Source organism: Vitis riparia, chromosome 3 (assembly GCF_004353265.1).
Source record: "Vitis riparia cultivar Riparia Gloire de Montpellier isolate 1030 chromosome 3, EGFV_Vit.rip_1.0, whole genome shotgun sequence".
NCBI lineage: Eukaryota > Viridiplantae > Streptophyta > Magnoliopsida > Vitales > Vitaceae > Vitis > Vitis riparia.
The window spans coordinates 1,720,607-1,733,865 of NC_048433.1; the positions used below are offsets into that span (position 1 = coordinate 1,720,607).

The window sequence follows — 13,259 nt, forward strand, 5'->3', positions numbered from 1 at the left end:
GGTCGGCGGAGCTCACATATGTCCAAACACCAAAAGCTCTCTATGAGCTGTTGGGCAGACCGTTGCTTCTCTGTGGGCATTACATCACCTCCTTTTACCCTTTCATCTCTCAGAATGTTACCTTCATATTGGTCAATAGGATCCCTCCAGCTCATCACGGAAAATGACAAAATCACTTTTATCACACGTGGCGGAATTGGAATGGTTGTTTTTGGGTATTACGGTGAATGAGGGTGCAGGGGAAATAAACCCCATTGGCTCTGAAGGAGTGAGTCACCAAAAAGGTCACCCCGGTCTGGCCTCTTAACAGTAAACTTGATCGAAGATTGGAGGCACGGAACTTCTGTGCTGTCGAGTAGAATAGTGCTACGTGTGTAAAAATACTGTCAATTTCCGATATACTACCATAAATTCGCTTAAAAGAAAACTAATGTATAAAGTCTTTCAATTTTAGAAAAAAAAATTCACATAATGTACTTGGATAAATTCATTAATGCTTCTAAAAAATAATTAAAAAAGAAAAAAATCGGTGCTATATTTGATTTTTAGAAAATTTGAGGAAGAAAGAAGAAAAAAATATAACAAAAAAGTTAAAAAAAAAAAATTCTTTGTTGGGAAAAATTAAAGAAAAAAATTAAGGTCATAGTTAATAACTGTTTTCGAAAACAGTTTAAAAAAACAAATTTTGATAATTGTTTTTTGATATTTTGTAAAATAAAAGTTTATTTGAGAACATGAAATATTTTTAACACATTTTTAATATTTTTTAAAAATAAATTTTGTATCTTGTGCTTTGTTTTTAATCATTCCATATATTTATATAATTATTTTCTAAAACAATTCAAAATAAGTAAAAACAACATAAAACAATTAAAAATATATTATTTGAAAACACCCTATTCTTTGTTTTTAAAAACAAAAAATAGAAAATAGTTTATGATTGTCAAACCTATTTTCTTAAAAATGTTCTAAAAATTGTTCTATAGAAAATTGTTTTCATTTTTATTTTTTTTCTCACATTTTTCATGATATCCAAATATAAAAATAATTTTTAGACATTTTTCTTTAATATTTTCACCAAATCAAGATATGTTTTAAGAAAAATGATTTTTTAAAAACAAAAATAAGGAAAAGAAAGAAATTAAAAATGATGTTTTTCACTAAAGGCATATTTCCACTATAATTTTTTTTTCATGGATGACAAAACAAATTTTCTTTGCATAGAGTTTTTTTAATCTTATAGAAAATAAAATCATATAATCATTGTTTAACTTATGGCTAAAAATAAGTTATATTTTTTAAAAAAATATTAAGAAAAATGACTAACTCATATTTGGTTTTACTATATAAAAAAAGAAGAAAATATAATTAAAATTATTTAAAAATTTATATATTTTAAAATTACTAAAATTTTAATTATTAACTTTAAATTTATTTTTTTATTTTTTTATTTTTCCTTATACTTTTCCACATTATTTTTTTCCTTACATTTTGCTTCAAATTCTAAGAAGATGTAACAAAATAAAATTAAATTATATTAATCCATTTTGGAAGATTAAATTAATATATTTAGTGAAAGGTGGAATTGGATCTTATTTTATTAAATTAATAATAAATTCAAACAAAATATTTGAAATAAATTTTTGTTTAAAACCCAATTTTTTGTCTTAATTATCTACAAAATTTTATTTCATGAAATGGGGAAAATTAAAGAAAATAAAAAGGGGAGGAGGGAAAGAAACTATAATCATTCTCCAAAGTACAGTTATTCTCGGTTGTGGGTTAGTGTCCACGTGTATTCACGTGGACGGCATTGCATGCAAGATTCATATTATTACTGCGTAGAATATCATTATCCAGATAACTTCATTGACTCTCTCTCTCTAGTTTCTCTCTCCCCAAGTGGTGTGGAGCCCATAGCTGGACCTCTGCTTTGCTGGCTTCAAACTCTCCTTTGTTGGTCTTTTATGGGGTTTGTCTGCTGAGATATACCAGAGTTTTCAGTTGCCTCCAATCTCCACTTACTCTCTTTCAAAACACCCCATTCACTTCTCTTCAGCAATCTCATCAACTTCACCAACAAAAAGGAGTGGAAGCAGGCACAAACCATTCACAAAAAGTCCATCTCTTTTCCATTTTTCTTGTTTTGATGGATCTGCAGATCTAGCCCCTTGGAACACGGATAAAGTTCTTGGTGGTTTTCCCAGATCTTCAGCTGTAGAGCGGAGCAGCTCACCAAATTGTAAAGGTGAGATTTTTTTTTTTCCCTCGTTTTTGGCAAGTTGGATTTCTGTTTGGGGAAGATGTTGAATTGTTGTGATTGACGGGGTTTTGGAGATTTTTCTAACTTGGGTTTTGGTTGTTTCAATGTGAAGTGTTGGACCTTCTGGATTTCAAATGGTTGACCAATCGCTTGCTTGAGAAAAAAGTGGATTTGACCATTCTTTTTTCAAACCCCTTTTGTGTAGGTGTTGATTTTTCATTGTTAGCGGCTGTTATGTTCATGGGTTTTCTGTTTTAAGGAGAAATACAGATGGGTTTCTGATTTCTAGCTATAATTCCTCTGTTTTATTGTATGATTTCTTTGATCTGTTGGGTTGTGATCGCTGCAATTTTTGATTCCGTGTTGTTTCTTTTCTGTTGTAGACTTGTACTATTTCTTTGTCGGTTGTCGAGTAGAGGACGGAACAATTCAAAATTGGGGTACTCGGCTCCAGTTGAACTGAGTCCTTATTAGATGTGGAGAATTTGGAGGGTTGTTTGGATGAGATGAGGTATGTTATCAGGGTTGATGAACTTTTTGAGGGCCTGTTTTCGGCCAGGGTCGGATCGATATGTTCACACTGGTTCGGACGCTGGTGGTCGCCAGGATGGGCTCCTGTGGTACAAAGATTCTGGGCAGCACTCTAGTGGTGAATTCTCGATGGCTGTTATTCAGGCCAACAATTTACTTGAAGATCATAGCCAGATTGAGTCAGGCAGTTTGAGCTCACATGAGTCTGGCCCTTATGGTACCTTTGTTGGAATTTATGATGGGCATGGTGGACCCGAGACGGCCCGGTACATCAATGATCACCTCTTCCATCATCTCAAGAGTAAGTGACTGCAACTATATTGCAATTTGGAACTTCAATTTTTCTTAGCTGCATTGGCTGTATATGTTTATGGTAAAGAATTTTCTTACCTGCCAACCGGTGATTGAGAAAACTGAGGAAAAACAAAGAGGACAAGTATTGTTTTCAGTTGGGTACTTGATTTTATTTTGCTTTTTTCAGAAAATGAAAATCACACATCAACCAAGCCAACCAGGCTTCCTGGATACAATTAAATGTAGGTATTTTGTTTTATAAAATACTATTCTTGAGAATGTTTTTTGATAATCGCCAATTTGTGTGGTGGTAGCAGTTTTTTGGTTCTTTTGAATAACTGAGAAGATGGTGGCATTTGGCTATTGGAAATGAAAGAGAGACCTTTTGTTCCATACCGTCTTAGCTGAGGTTCTCAGAAAATTATAGTGATTGATTGGACTGCCCTTTTCTTTTGTTAGGCTGCAAATAGTGAAAATATAATAGTCAACATTTGATTTCTTTTCTTTTCCAATCTTTTATTCATGAACCGAAATGGAAGATTGGAGTTGCATACTTTAAAGCTTGGCTATTGCTCAATCACTTTGACTGTTGTAGATCACTGAAGTTCTAGTTCTAGGTTAGAGATCAATTCCTTATTAACTTTTCTGTTTTGGTATTTTTTACAGGGTTTACTTCAGAGCAGCAATCCATGTCAACGGATGTAATACGCAAGGCTTTTCAAGCAACAGAAGAGGGGTTTATCTCTCTTGTTGCTAGACAGTGGTCCATCAGACCACAGCTTGCAGCAGTCGGATCATGCTGCCTGGTTGGTGTTATTTGTGGTGGGAATCTTTACATCGCCAACCTTGGCGATTCCCGTGCGGTTTTGGGGAGACTTGTGAAGGCAACTGGGGATGTTCTAGCCATTCAGCTGTCAGCTGAGCACAATGCTTGTATAGAGTCTGTTAGACAGGAGCTGCATTCTCTGCATCCGGACGACAATCAAATTGTAGTTTTAAAGCATAATGTATGGCGTGTAAGGGGCCTTATACAGGTAACTCATTCTTTGCACGAGTACTGGTCATTGATATATGTTGTTATACAGCTAGGGCAGTATTACTAAGCACTTACTACTTAGTAGAACTGGAGTTGGAACTTCATAGTAATGGCTCATTTCACATTTCTCTTTAAAAAGAAAAGAAGAAAAGGAAAAATTGTGCTTTCAGGGTGGTTTCAGTCTATGGGGTATATGGTAGCCAGATGGAGTTCCCAGTTGTCCATCTTTCACTTTTTTTATTTCCTCTTTTCTTTTTTCTTGCTTGTTTTCTACCAAGAACTTCATTCATGCTCTTGAAATTATGAGATTTCTATTAATTTGCGTTTTTATGTGATGATCTACACTTTCATGTGGGTGCCAGGTATGAAGGTATGTTATCTAATCTGAACGGCACAGATGAAGGTTTCTGCCGGCCAGAAGAACATCAAATATAATAAATAAGAAATTCTAAAGTAAAAGATAATATTCCAATTTCATATGTATATATATTTATGATGATAGCTAAAACTTGATGAAGATAATGCATGAAAGGGAGGGAAGTAGAAGATTAAATAAATGATTTCATAAATATTCCAGTAGCTTTGTCTCCATGCTTTCAGTTTTGCATTTCAATACTTTAATTTAAAAGTGATTAAATATTTAAGCAACAATAGCTAGATTACACAAAATTTGGGTTGTGTCATGAGAGTAAAGGGGAAAAGAGAGGGTAGAAAATAGTAGAGGCCCAAATGATGAGGATGTGGGAATAATTCATGTAAAATGATTCCCTCACAAGGGATAAGGTTGTAGACTAAAGGCTGTTTGCAATATTGGAGGTTCCATCACATAGGATAAGGGAGTTGAATGTGCCTAATTCAAAAGGGGAAACATGGAATGATAAGTACCCTGAATATCTGATGGGGGGCAGGATCATGGAAGCCTTCCTATGGGCCCGGCTTGAGATCATGTGTAGATACCATCTATCTGATTTTCTGGTTTTGAAGCAGAATGCACCATGAAGATCTGGGTTAGGATCAGAGCAGAAACAATGATGAGACACTCATTGTAATCATGGTTTCTACATGAAACAATTAAATCTTGATCATAATTGTTGTGCTGGTATAAGAGAAGGACAAAAATCTTTTTCTAAGCATGGTATTTCTTTACCATGGCAGAAGGCTGAAGCATATGAAACACACTATATGGCAGTTGCATGGATGGCTCACTTTCAATTCCTGGGTTCTGCTGGAGATGAATTTATTACATGAGTGATGATGTTGGCTTTGAGTTGATTTGAGATGGTGCTGACACATCACTAAACGGATTATTTCTGCTTGGTTTTGTTTATAGTTCACGAGCTTCTGTGCTGGTAATTTGATATTGAACCCTTTTAAGGTGCTGATACTCATGGTTCAACCATGTTGATCTGATTGGGAAAAAAGCACCTAGGATGCCTTTATGTGTGTATGGGCATGCATTTCAGTATTTGTGCCTGCGGTTGTTGTGTTCTGTTAATTTTCATTTTTTGAAATTGTGTTCTGTGTTATCTAGTTGACTTGATGTTGTGCATCTTAATCTATGAGTATGTTCCTCTAATGGTCAGAATCTTTTCTCTTACAGATTACTAGGTCTATTGGTGATGTATATTTAAAAAGGGCTGAGTTCAACAGGGAGCCTTTAATTGCCAAGTTTCGCCTTCGTGAACCATTCAGAATGCCAATATTGAGCTCAGACCCAGCAATTTCAGTGCACCCACTCCAGCCACACGATCAGTTTGTTATATTTGCATCTGATGGGCTCTGGGAGCACCTTAGCAATCAGGAGGCAGTAGATATTGTTCAAAATCACCCTCGCAATGTAAGTCAACTCTATATATCACTGCTTTTCAGATAAAGGGTTTTTATTTTTCCTTTTCTGTTTCAATCTATCATAAAGTACCGAGCGGTTAATGACTGACTAACCCAGTTCTAAGTTGGTGTTCAAATCTTTGATGTAGTATCATGGTTACTAATCTTTAACATTTTATCTTGAAGAGCCATGGGTTTATTAAGATCATCATTTTCAGTTCATGAACAGAACTGCTCAAGGCCATCATCTATTTAGACCATATTTTCATTTATAGCGTGTTTCAGTTAGATCAGGCTCCATCTTTAACTTTTCTTTTTTTTTTTCCTCTGCCACTAATGGGATGATCTATCCTCTATGAATGTTTTACAACAATCTTTTTCATTTTTTTTGGGCACTTTAGACCACCTATTTGGACAGCTCTCCTAGTGAAAAAATGTCATTGTCCATTTGAAACCATGTTGTTTTATTTGCAGTAAGAGAAAATTTTGGTTAGTCAATACCTTACATTAAGAGGAGTGCCCTTAAATCATAAGTTTGGTACTGTTAATTAATATGGAAGCATTCCATTTTGCTTTCCAAAGCGTTTGAAGGAACAAATCCATCTACAAGAATGGAACTCTAGGGAATGGTAGAACTACCACAAATGACTCTGATGATTTGAAGTCATGTCATTTCATCGAATACCAAAATGTAGCATCATTTGTTGGCGGCTGCATTTTATAGGGCATATTTGTTTCTCTAAATGCAACATGGAGCACAATGGAACAGTTTTACATGGAGCACCCACACAAGTGGTTAATAATCCGAAATTTGCCACAGGATTTTCTTACTCTTGCCCAAATAAATATAGCCTGGATTTTCTGTGTACTCGGTAGTGGGGATTTGCTTGTATAGATATGTGAGGTACTACCTTGAAAAAGCCTGGCCACCCAATTAACCTAATCTTACTGGCTCTTGCAAAACTTGCATGTAGTGGTATTTTCTCCGTGTGAAAGATATTGATTTCAATTTTTTTTTTTTTTTTTTTTCAGTTGTCATCTTGTTTTGATGCATAGTCCAGGAAACATAATCAAAATCAAAACTAGTTCTTTCCTGTTAAATGTGATACTAGTGGCAGAGGCATGTCATGGGGAAAAAAATCTCCATTAAACTAAGGAACAAAACTTACTTTTATTTGCTTTCTCTCATGCAGGGAAGTGCAAAGAGGCTGGTGAAAGCTGCTTTACAAGAAGCAGCAAAAAAGAGAGAAATGAGGTATTCAGACCTGAAGAAGATTGACCGAGGGGTTCGTCGGCATTTCCATGATGACATCACAGTGATTGTTGTGTTTCTTGACTCAAATCTCGTGAGCAGGGCTAGCTCAGTCAAATGCTCTAATATCTCTGTGAGAGGAGGTGGGATCAACCTGCCTGCCAATACTCTTGCCCCTTTCGCTACCCCCACTGAAGCTGGCTCTACCTGATGACGCCGTTTCTCATGTTTTTATCTGTTGTACTATTCTCTTGTGTGAATACCAGGTAGCTTTCAAAAGAGATAAGAGGAGCAGCCCTTCAATTCTTTAATGTACACTGTAACTTTTAACTGGGAACTGATACTTGCTTTTTAGCTTCTGTGCCACAAAGCAAAAAAAAAAAAAAAAAAATGGAACTGCAAACAGAGCTTCAAGGTGATGGTTATAATAGTTATTTCCTTGGACAGTTCTTACTACCTTTATTTTTTCCCTTTGATCTTTCATCCTTTCCATTTGTTGGGGTTTTTGGCTTTGTAAATTGTACGACTTGGTAATCTAAACATCCTTATTTGTTGCTCAATTGTTTACTTCTTTACAACTACTCTTAACTGGTACTAACATGGAGAAAAGTTTTTAGCTGTAGAGTGGTTTGAGGCAGATTTCTGCAGCAATGCTTGATGGAGAACTGGACTTTGAAGCAGTTCTTTGTTCAGGAAACCACCCAATTGATGCAACATTGATCAGGTATTATGGTAGAGATGCTTTCTTCTCATATGAACTCTTTCTGGTTTTACCTCAGAATTTACAGGAATAGATCGAGCACACCCTGCTAACCTTCATTACGTTTTCTGTTTAATGGAGACATGTTTATGTCAAGTAGCTAATTAACTTGTTTGGACATAATCAGCAAATCCCGGTTTCGACCCATTATTTATTGTTAAGTTTGTTTTATTGTATGGTTAACATCAGCAAGTCCCAGCTAAAAACAGTGATTTTTCAGGTACCTTTTGTTTCATATGTAGGAAATTCTCAGGCTAGTGTAATGTTCAAAACATAGCCAATGATCTCCAGAGTCTTGAATTACTGTTTCCTTCGAAGCCACTGAAAATCAGTGTCTTTTTTCTGAAAGGCCTGAAAATCACACCACCCTTGAGAATATGCCTTTGTTAGCTTGAATATTCAAATTGGTAGCTTAATATGATATCAGAGCCTTGATTTTTAGAAGCTCGGGAATTTGATCTCATGACTTGTTTGTTTCCCATGTTTATTAAGTTCAAATGCAAGTCTAAATAAGGCTACCCGTTTCGGGTTAATCGGTAGATTAACGAATTTCATAAAAATGATCCAAAAAAGGGGGAAAAAAAAGAAGAAAAAAGGGTCAAGTTGGCCAACCCTTGACATGCTGATTTGGGGACCACATGTATAAAGAATTAAAAGGGTCTTGTGAGTTCTGATGTACAAGGTGGGTTCCTCTCACTGAAAAGGCCTCTCTGCTCCATAACAAGTGCTTCAGAAATGGCTAATGGCTAGGAAAAATCCAAGGCCCCCTCCCATCAATTTCACTTAGATTCTTCTCCTTTTGGTTATATACATTTGATGGGAAATTTGCCTTATTCCAATCTTTGTAGAAGACCAAGCAACCCTTGGATCTTTCTATATGTTGGTTACTCTTCTCGTATTTTGTGGCAGGTGTTTATGGAATATGAGGAAGGGTTATTTGATTTGTAGGACAAATTATTTTGTGCTTTTGGCACAAATATTCCTAAAGAAAAAGGGAAAAGCAAAAAGGAGTAGCATTTTTTGGAATTATATGGTTATGGCTTGAAGTCCTTTCTTTAAAAATGGTCTTAAAATGAAAGAAATAAAAGCAAGTAATGTGATTTTATTAAATACATATATATTTAAAATGTTTAATTAAACAAAAATCCATTTCTTACATTGTATTTGAAAAGGTTTTTGTAATTGATGAATCACATTTTGATAGTGATTTTAGGAAGTTTTTTTAAATTTTTTTGACACTTAAAATTTTTTATCATTTAAATATTAGAAATATTATAAACTTTTTTTAAAATCATTGTCTAATACATAGTGGAATTTTGGGTCAAATTGATCCTTTAATCATGTTTTTATATGACCGTTCAAACTATTTTTAAAAAAATTATTTAGAAACTGCATTTTGAGGTTTCTAAAATTGCATAGAAACCAAAATTTGAAATTATGATTTCAAACATTTTTTTTTAAAATAAAATATAAAAAATAAAGGATGAAAGAAAAATAGATACTATTTTGGACAATGCCAACAAGGATGTTTTATTTCACTAAAAGGTCATTTTAAATCGAAACTTGAGGTGTATAGTTTGGAAATTGTTTTTAAGAATAATTTTTTATTCTTAAAAACAAAAAATTATTTTTTATTTTCTGTTCTTAAAAAAGGAAAATAGGATATTTTTCTGATAAATATTTTAAGAAATAATTATACGTGAAATGATTAAAAATAAAATATTAAATATAAAAATTATTTTTAAAGTATATTTAAAAATATTAAAAATAGGTTAAAAACATTTTAAGTTTTCACATAAATTTTTGTTCTACAAAAATCCAAAAACAATTTAAAAAAAATTATTTTTTAAAATTGTTTTGAAAAAAACAATTTTCAAATAGGCCTATAATATTTTAAATTTTCTATTCAAACATTTTATGAGTTGTGTTCCATGTTCAAAACATTGTTTTTACCATTTGAAAAACTCTAGTCAAATGGGTTTTAAAAAACCAATGTATGTCTCAAATTGTTAATAAATACAACTACATATGGAAAAATTACTCAAATGGGATTATTAAATTCATAATTTAGAGATATTTAACAAACTTACAAGGACCAACTTTGAAAGCAAGAGTTCCAAGGTTTGGGTCAATGAAAAAAAAATAGAGAAAAAGGCTTTCTTTTCTGACATGTCAGAGAGTCTGAGCATATTCCCCACAACCCCACAAAACCCTAGTAAGTTTTTCTCCTTTTTTCCTTCTAAGTGGCCTTTCTTATTATTATTTGTTGCTTTTCTAAACCCTTGGGACAAAAATGACACACTTCTCAATGCCACTATTGGACCCCTCATCTTCATGGGTCAGAGGAAAAAACCAAAGGCATTTGGAGGATTTTTTGACCCAATTTTTTTGTCACAAAGTCATCCAAGTTTGCCCAATTATCAACTTCTCCTACAAATAGTATTTAATTCATGGGTGATCCCTCTTTACATTTAAATAAATTTTAAGTTAATAAATTATTTTTATTTATTATTTGCAAATCATTTTATTTATTTTAATGTATTGGTATAAAATTAAATAATTTAAAAATATATAAAATTTTAATTAATTTTAATTATATTTAATTTTTTTTTTATATTTTTCATAAAACAATCTGTGTTTTTTTTTTTTCCTTAGCACTTTCCGATGATCAAATATAATCTAATGTTTTAATTATACTCTTTTATCATGACTCAAATTTAGGATAAAATGAGATTTTATTTCCATACAAATGAATTTATTTTCTATTTTATTCTAAAAGGGAATTAAAACACAATCTACTCTCTACTAGAACCTTCCAAACACACCTTTAATCTAAAGGGAATAATGGTTTACTTGATAAAGTTGTGAAGGTGGTGGGTCTCATTCTCAAGGAAATGAAATTAATTTTAAAAGTTGGTTGCAAGTATTCTGTTAAGTTTTGATATTGAGGTTTAGATTCTCAGGCTGTTGAATTTTTGAGGAGGTCCCAGGAATCCTTTTAAGGCCTCTTTATCCTTCAAAAAGTTTGTCCTTCTTTTTCTCTTTTATTGTTTTTATTAATAAAAAATATAAGATAAAGTCAAAGTTTTGAAGATGGTTAATTTCAAGCAAACCCATTTGATGGTTTTTTTTTTATAGGGCAAAAATTACATAAAGATCCTCAAGTACCTTTTTTTATTTATTTATTTATTAGTAACCCTAGAGAAAATAAAAATGATGAATTACAAAGACTCTTCTTATATTTTCTAACGAGTTTAGGTGGGTGTTCGGTAAACCACCTTAAGTTGTGATTTAATAATTTTATTTAAGTCATTAAGTAAATTAAGTATCTTTAATAAAATAACTTCATGGTATAACTTAAAGTAAAAGATAAATAAAAACGACTAATTTATTTTTTAGTCCATATTTTTATTTTAATTTTTTACCTTCATTTGTTTTAGTTACTTCCATGATTTCCTTTCCTACTCCACGACCTCTACTATTCCTCGACCCCTTTTGTTCCACTTGTAATTTATAAGGATAAATATATTAATTTGATGATTCATAATAAATTTTAAGTTAATTTTATCAAATAAACTTAATAATTAAATAATAATTTTAAGTCAATAATTTAAATATAATTTAGCTTAAAGTTAATTTAAGTGATTAAGTAATAAATATTTAATTTTTCCAAGGACCTATATGTGAATTATAAATGAAAGAATATTTTAGATATATGGGCATAGTTTATAAATGATACTACTTAAAAAAAAAAATGTTAGAAGCTAAACAATTAAGTTGAGTGAACATACATTGGTAATTCTTATAACTTATCAAAAAAATAATTTAGAAATTTGGTAAAAAGAGATACAATTCAAAAATTTGTTATGCGAAAAGAAAATGGTAATGTATATGATATACCATGGCATGCATACTCAAGTGGCACAATCACTCGTTTGTATTTTATTATTTCAAAATTTTGAAATAAATTAAATAATAAAATTATTTGGATTTAAAAATGATCAATACAAATTCTTAGCTATTCAAAAAACTAAATTTATAAGATTTGTAATAAAATAATTATCTTTTTTTTTTTAGTATCAACCAAGGATGAGAAAATATGAGGTAATGATTTTAGAAAGCATTTATAGTATTTATAAAATTTAAAAAATAAATTTTTTGAAGTAATAAAAAAATTAAAAACATTTTTTAAAATCATTATCAAATACATTCTAAAGATTTATTTGAATATTATTTTTTAAAATATAAAATACACATATATATTCGAAAAATATTGGATACATTTTTTATAAAAAATAATATGAAGTATTTTAAATAATAATTGAAAATATGAATAATATTTTAGATGATATATAAATTGTGAAAATTATTTTTCATATTTAAGTTTTTAAATATAATTTTATTTCTAAAAATATTGTTTAAAAATTTATTTTCGGAAAAAGTTGTCAGATAGAACTTATACCATCACTAATGAACCTAGAGAAAGGAGACCCAACAACTTCAGGTGGCAAAATTACATCGATGAAGGCCAAATAAATACAAATCGTACCATGAGGGACATTTATGAATATGAAGGCCTCCACAGAACTCTAAATCCATTAAAGTTGCAAAATCTACTGCATACCCTATTCCAAGACCCCACTTCTAGATAGGCATCGTCTTCTTCCCTGAAGACAATGACAGTTTTGACTTGTGGGTTTCCTAAGAACTTGGACTTAATCCTTACTCAAAGCTTACCAACAATGGTGAAGATAACCATTATGACATTGTCTTCTCATTATTGTCTACAAGTTCACAAACTTCAATTGAAAAAAACCAAGACAACTCCACCCTATTTTAGAAGAATTGAAAATAGTTTATGAGAATAGTTTTATAAAAATTATTTTATAAAATTTTATAAATAAAATTTTGTTGAAAATATAAAACATTTTAACTTAATTTTTAATATTTATATATATATATATATATATATATATATATATATATATATATATATATATATATATATATATATATATATATATATATATATATATATATCTTAAAAATAATTTATATATATAATATTTTATTTTTAATTATTATACATGTTTATATAATTATATTTTAAAATAATCATCATAAAAAACAATGAAAACAACTCAAATATATTATTTGAAAAACATCATATTTTTTATTTTTAAAAACATAAAATAACAAACAAAAAAAAGTCAAACATGTTTTTCTATATTTTTGTTTTAGAGAATAAAAAACTATTATCGAAAATAGTTGTCAATGATCCTTACTAGTTTTCACT

General features: G+C 31.1%; 1 protein-coding gene across 3 annotated transcripts; it reads left to right on the forward strand.

Moving 5' to 3' along the window:
* The first annotated feature begins 1,962 nt into the window (after nucleotides 1–1,962).
* On the forward strand, nucleotides 1,963–7,763 carry LOC117911333 (probable protein phosphatase 2C 60). 3 transcript variants are annotated; one of them, XM_034825660.1, is made up of 6 exons: nucleotides 1,963–2,248; nucleotides 2,376–2,464; nucleotides 2,647–3,095; nucleotides 3,755–4,122; nucleotides 5,725–5,961; nucleotides 7,145–7,763. In XM_034825660.1, exons 3-6 carry the CDS (start codon nucleotides 2,777–2,779, stop codon nucleotides 7,412–7,414), a joined length of 1,194 nt encoding a protein of 397 aa, XP_034681551.1. In that variant the 5' UTR covers nucleotides 1,963–2,248; nucleotides 2,376–2,464; nucleotides 2,647–2,776; the 3' UTR covers nucleotides 7,415–7,763. The 3 variants fall into 3 exon arrangements, with proteins under 3 accessions (XP_034681551.1, XP_034681550.1, XP_034681552.1); XM_034825659.1 differs by lacking the exon at nucleotides 2,376–2,464; XM_034825661.1 differs by lacking the exons at nucleotides 1,963–2,248; nucleotides 2,376–2,464; nucleotides 2,647–3,095 and adding an exon at nucleotides 3,229–3,330.
* Nucleotides 7,764–13,259: the final 5,496 nt, after the last annotated feature.

Excerpts from the sequence above, each read along its gene's own strand:
- LOC117911333 (XM_034825660.1), top strand. The coding sequence starts at position 2,777 with ATGTTATCAGGGTTGATGAACTTTTTGAGGGCCTGTTTTCGGCCAGGG. Across the intron at positions 3,096-3,754 it reads CCTCTTCCATCATCTCAAGA|GGTTTACTTCAGAGCAGCAA; the intron begins GTAAGTGACTGC and ends TATTTTTTACAG. Across the intron at positions 4,123-5,724 it reads GTGTAAGGGGCCTTATACAG|ATTACTAGGTCTATTGGTGA; the intron begins GTAACTCATTCT and ends TTTCTCTTACAG.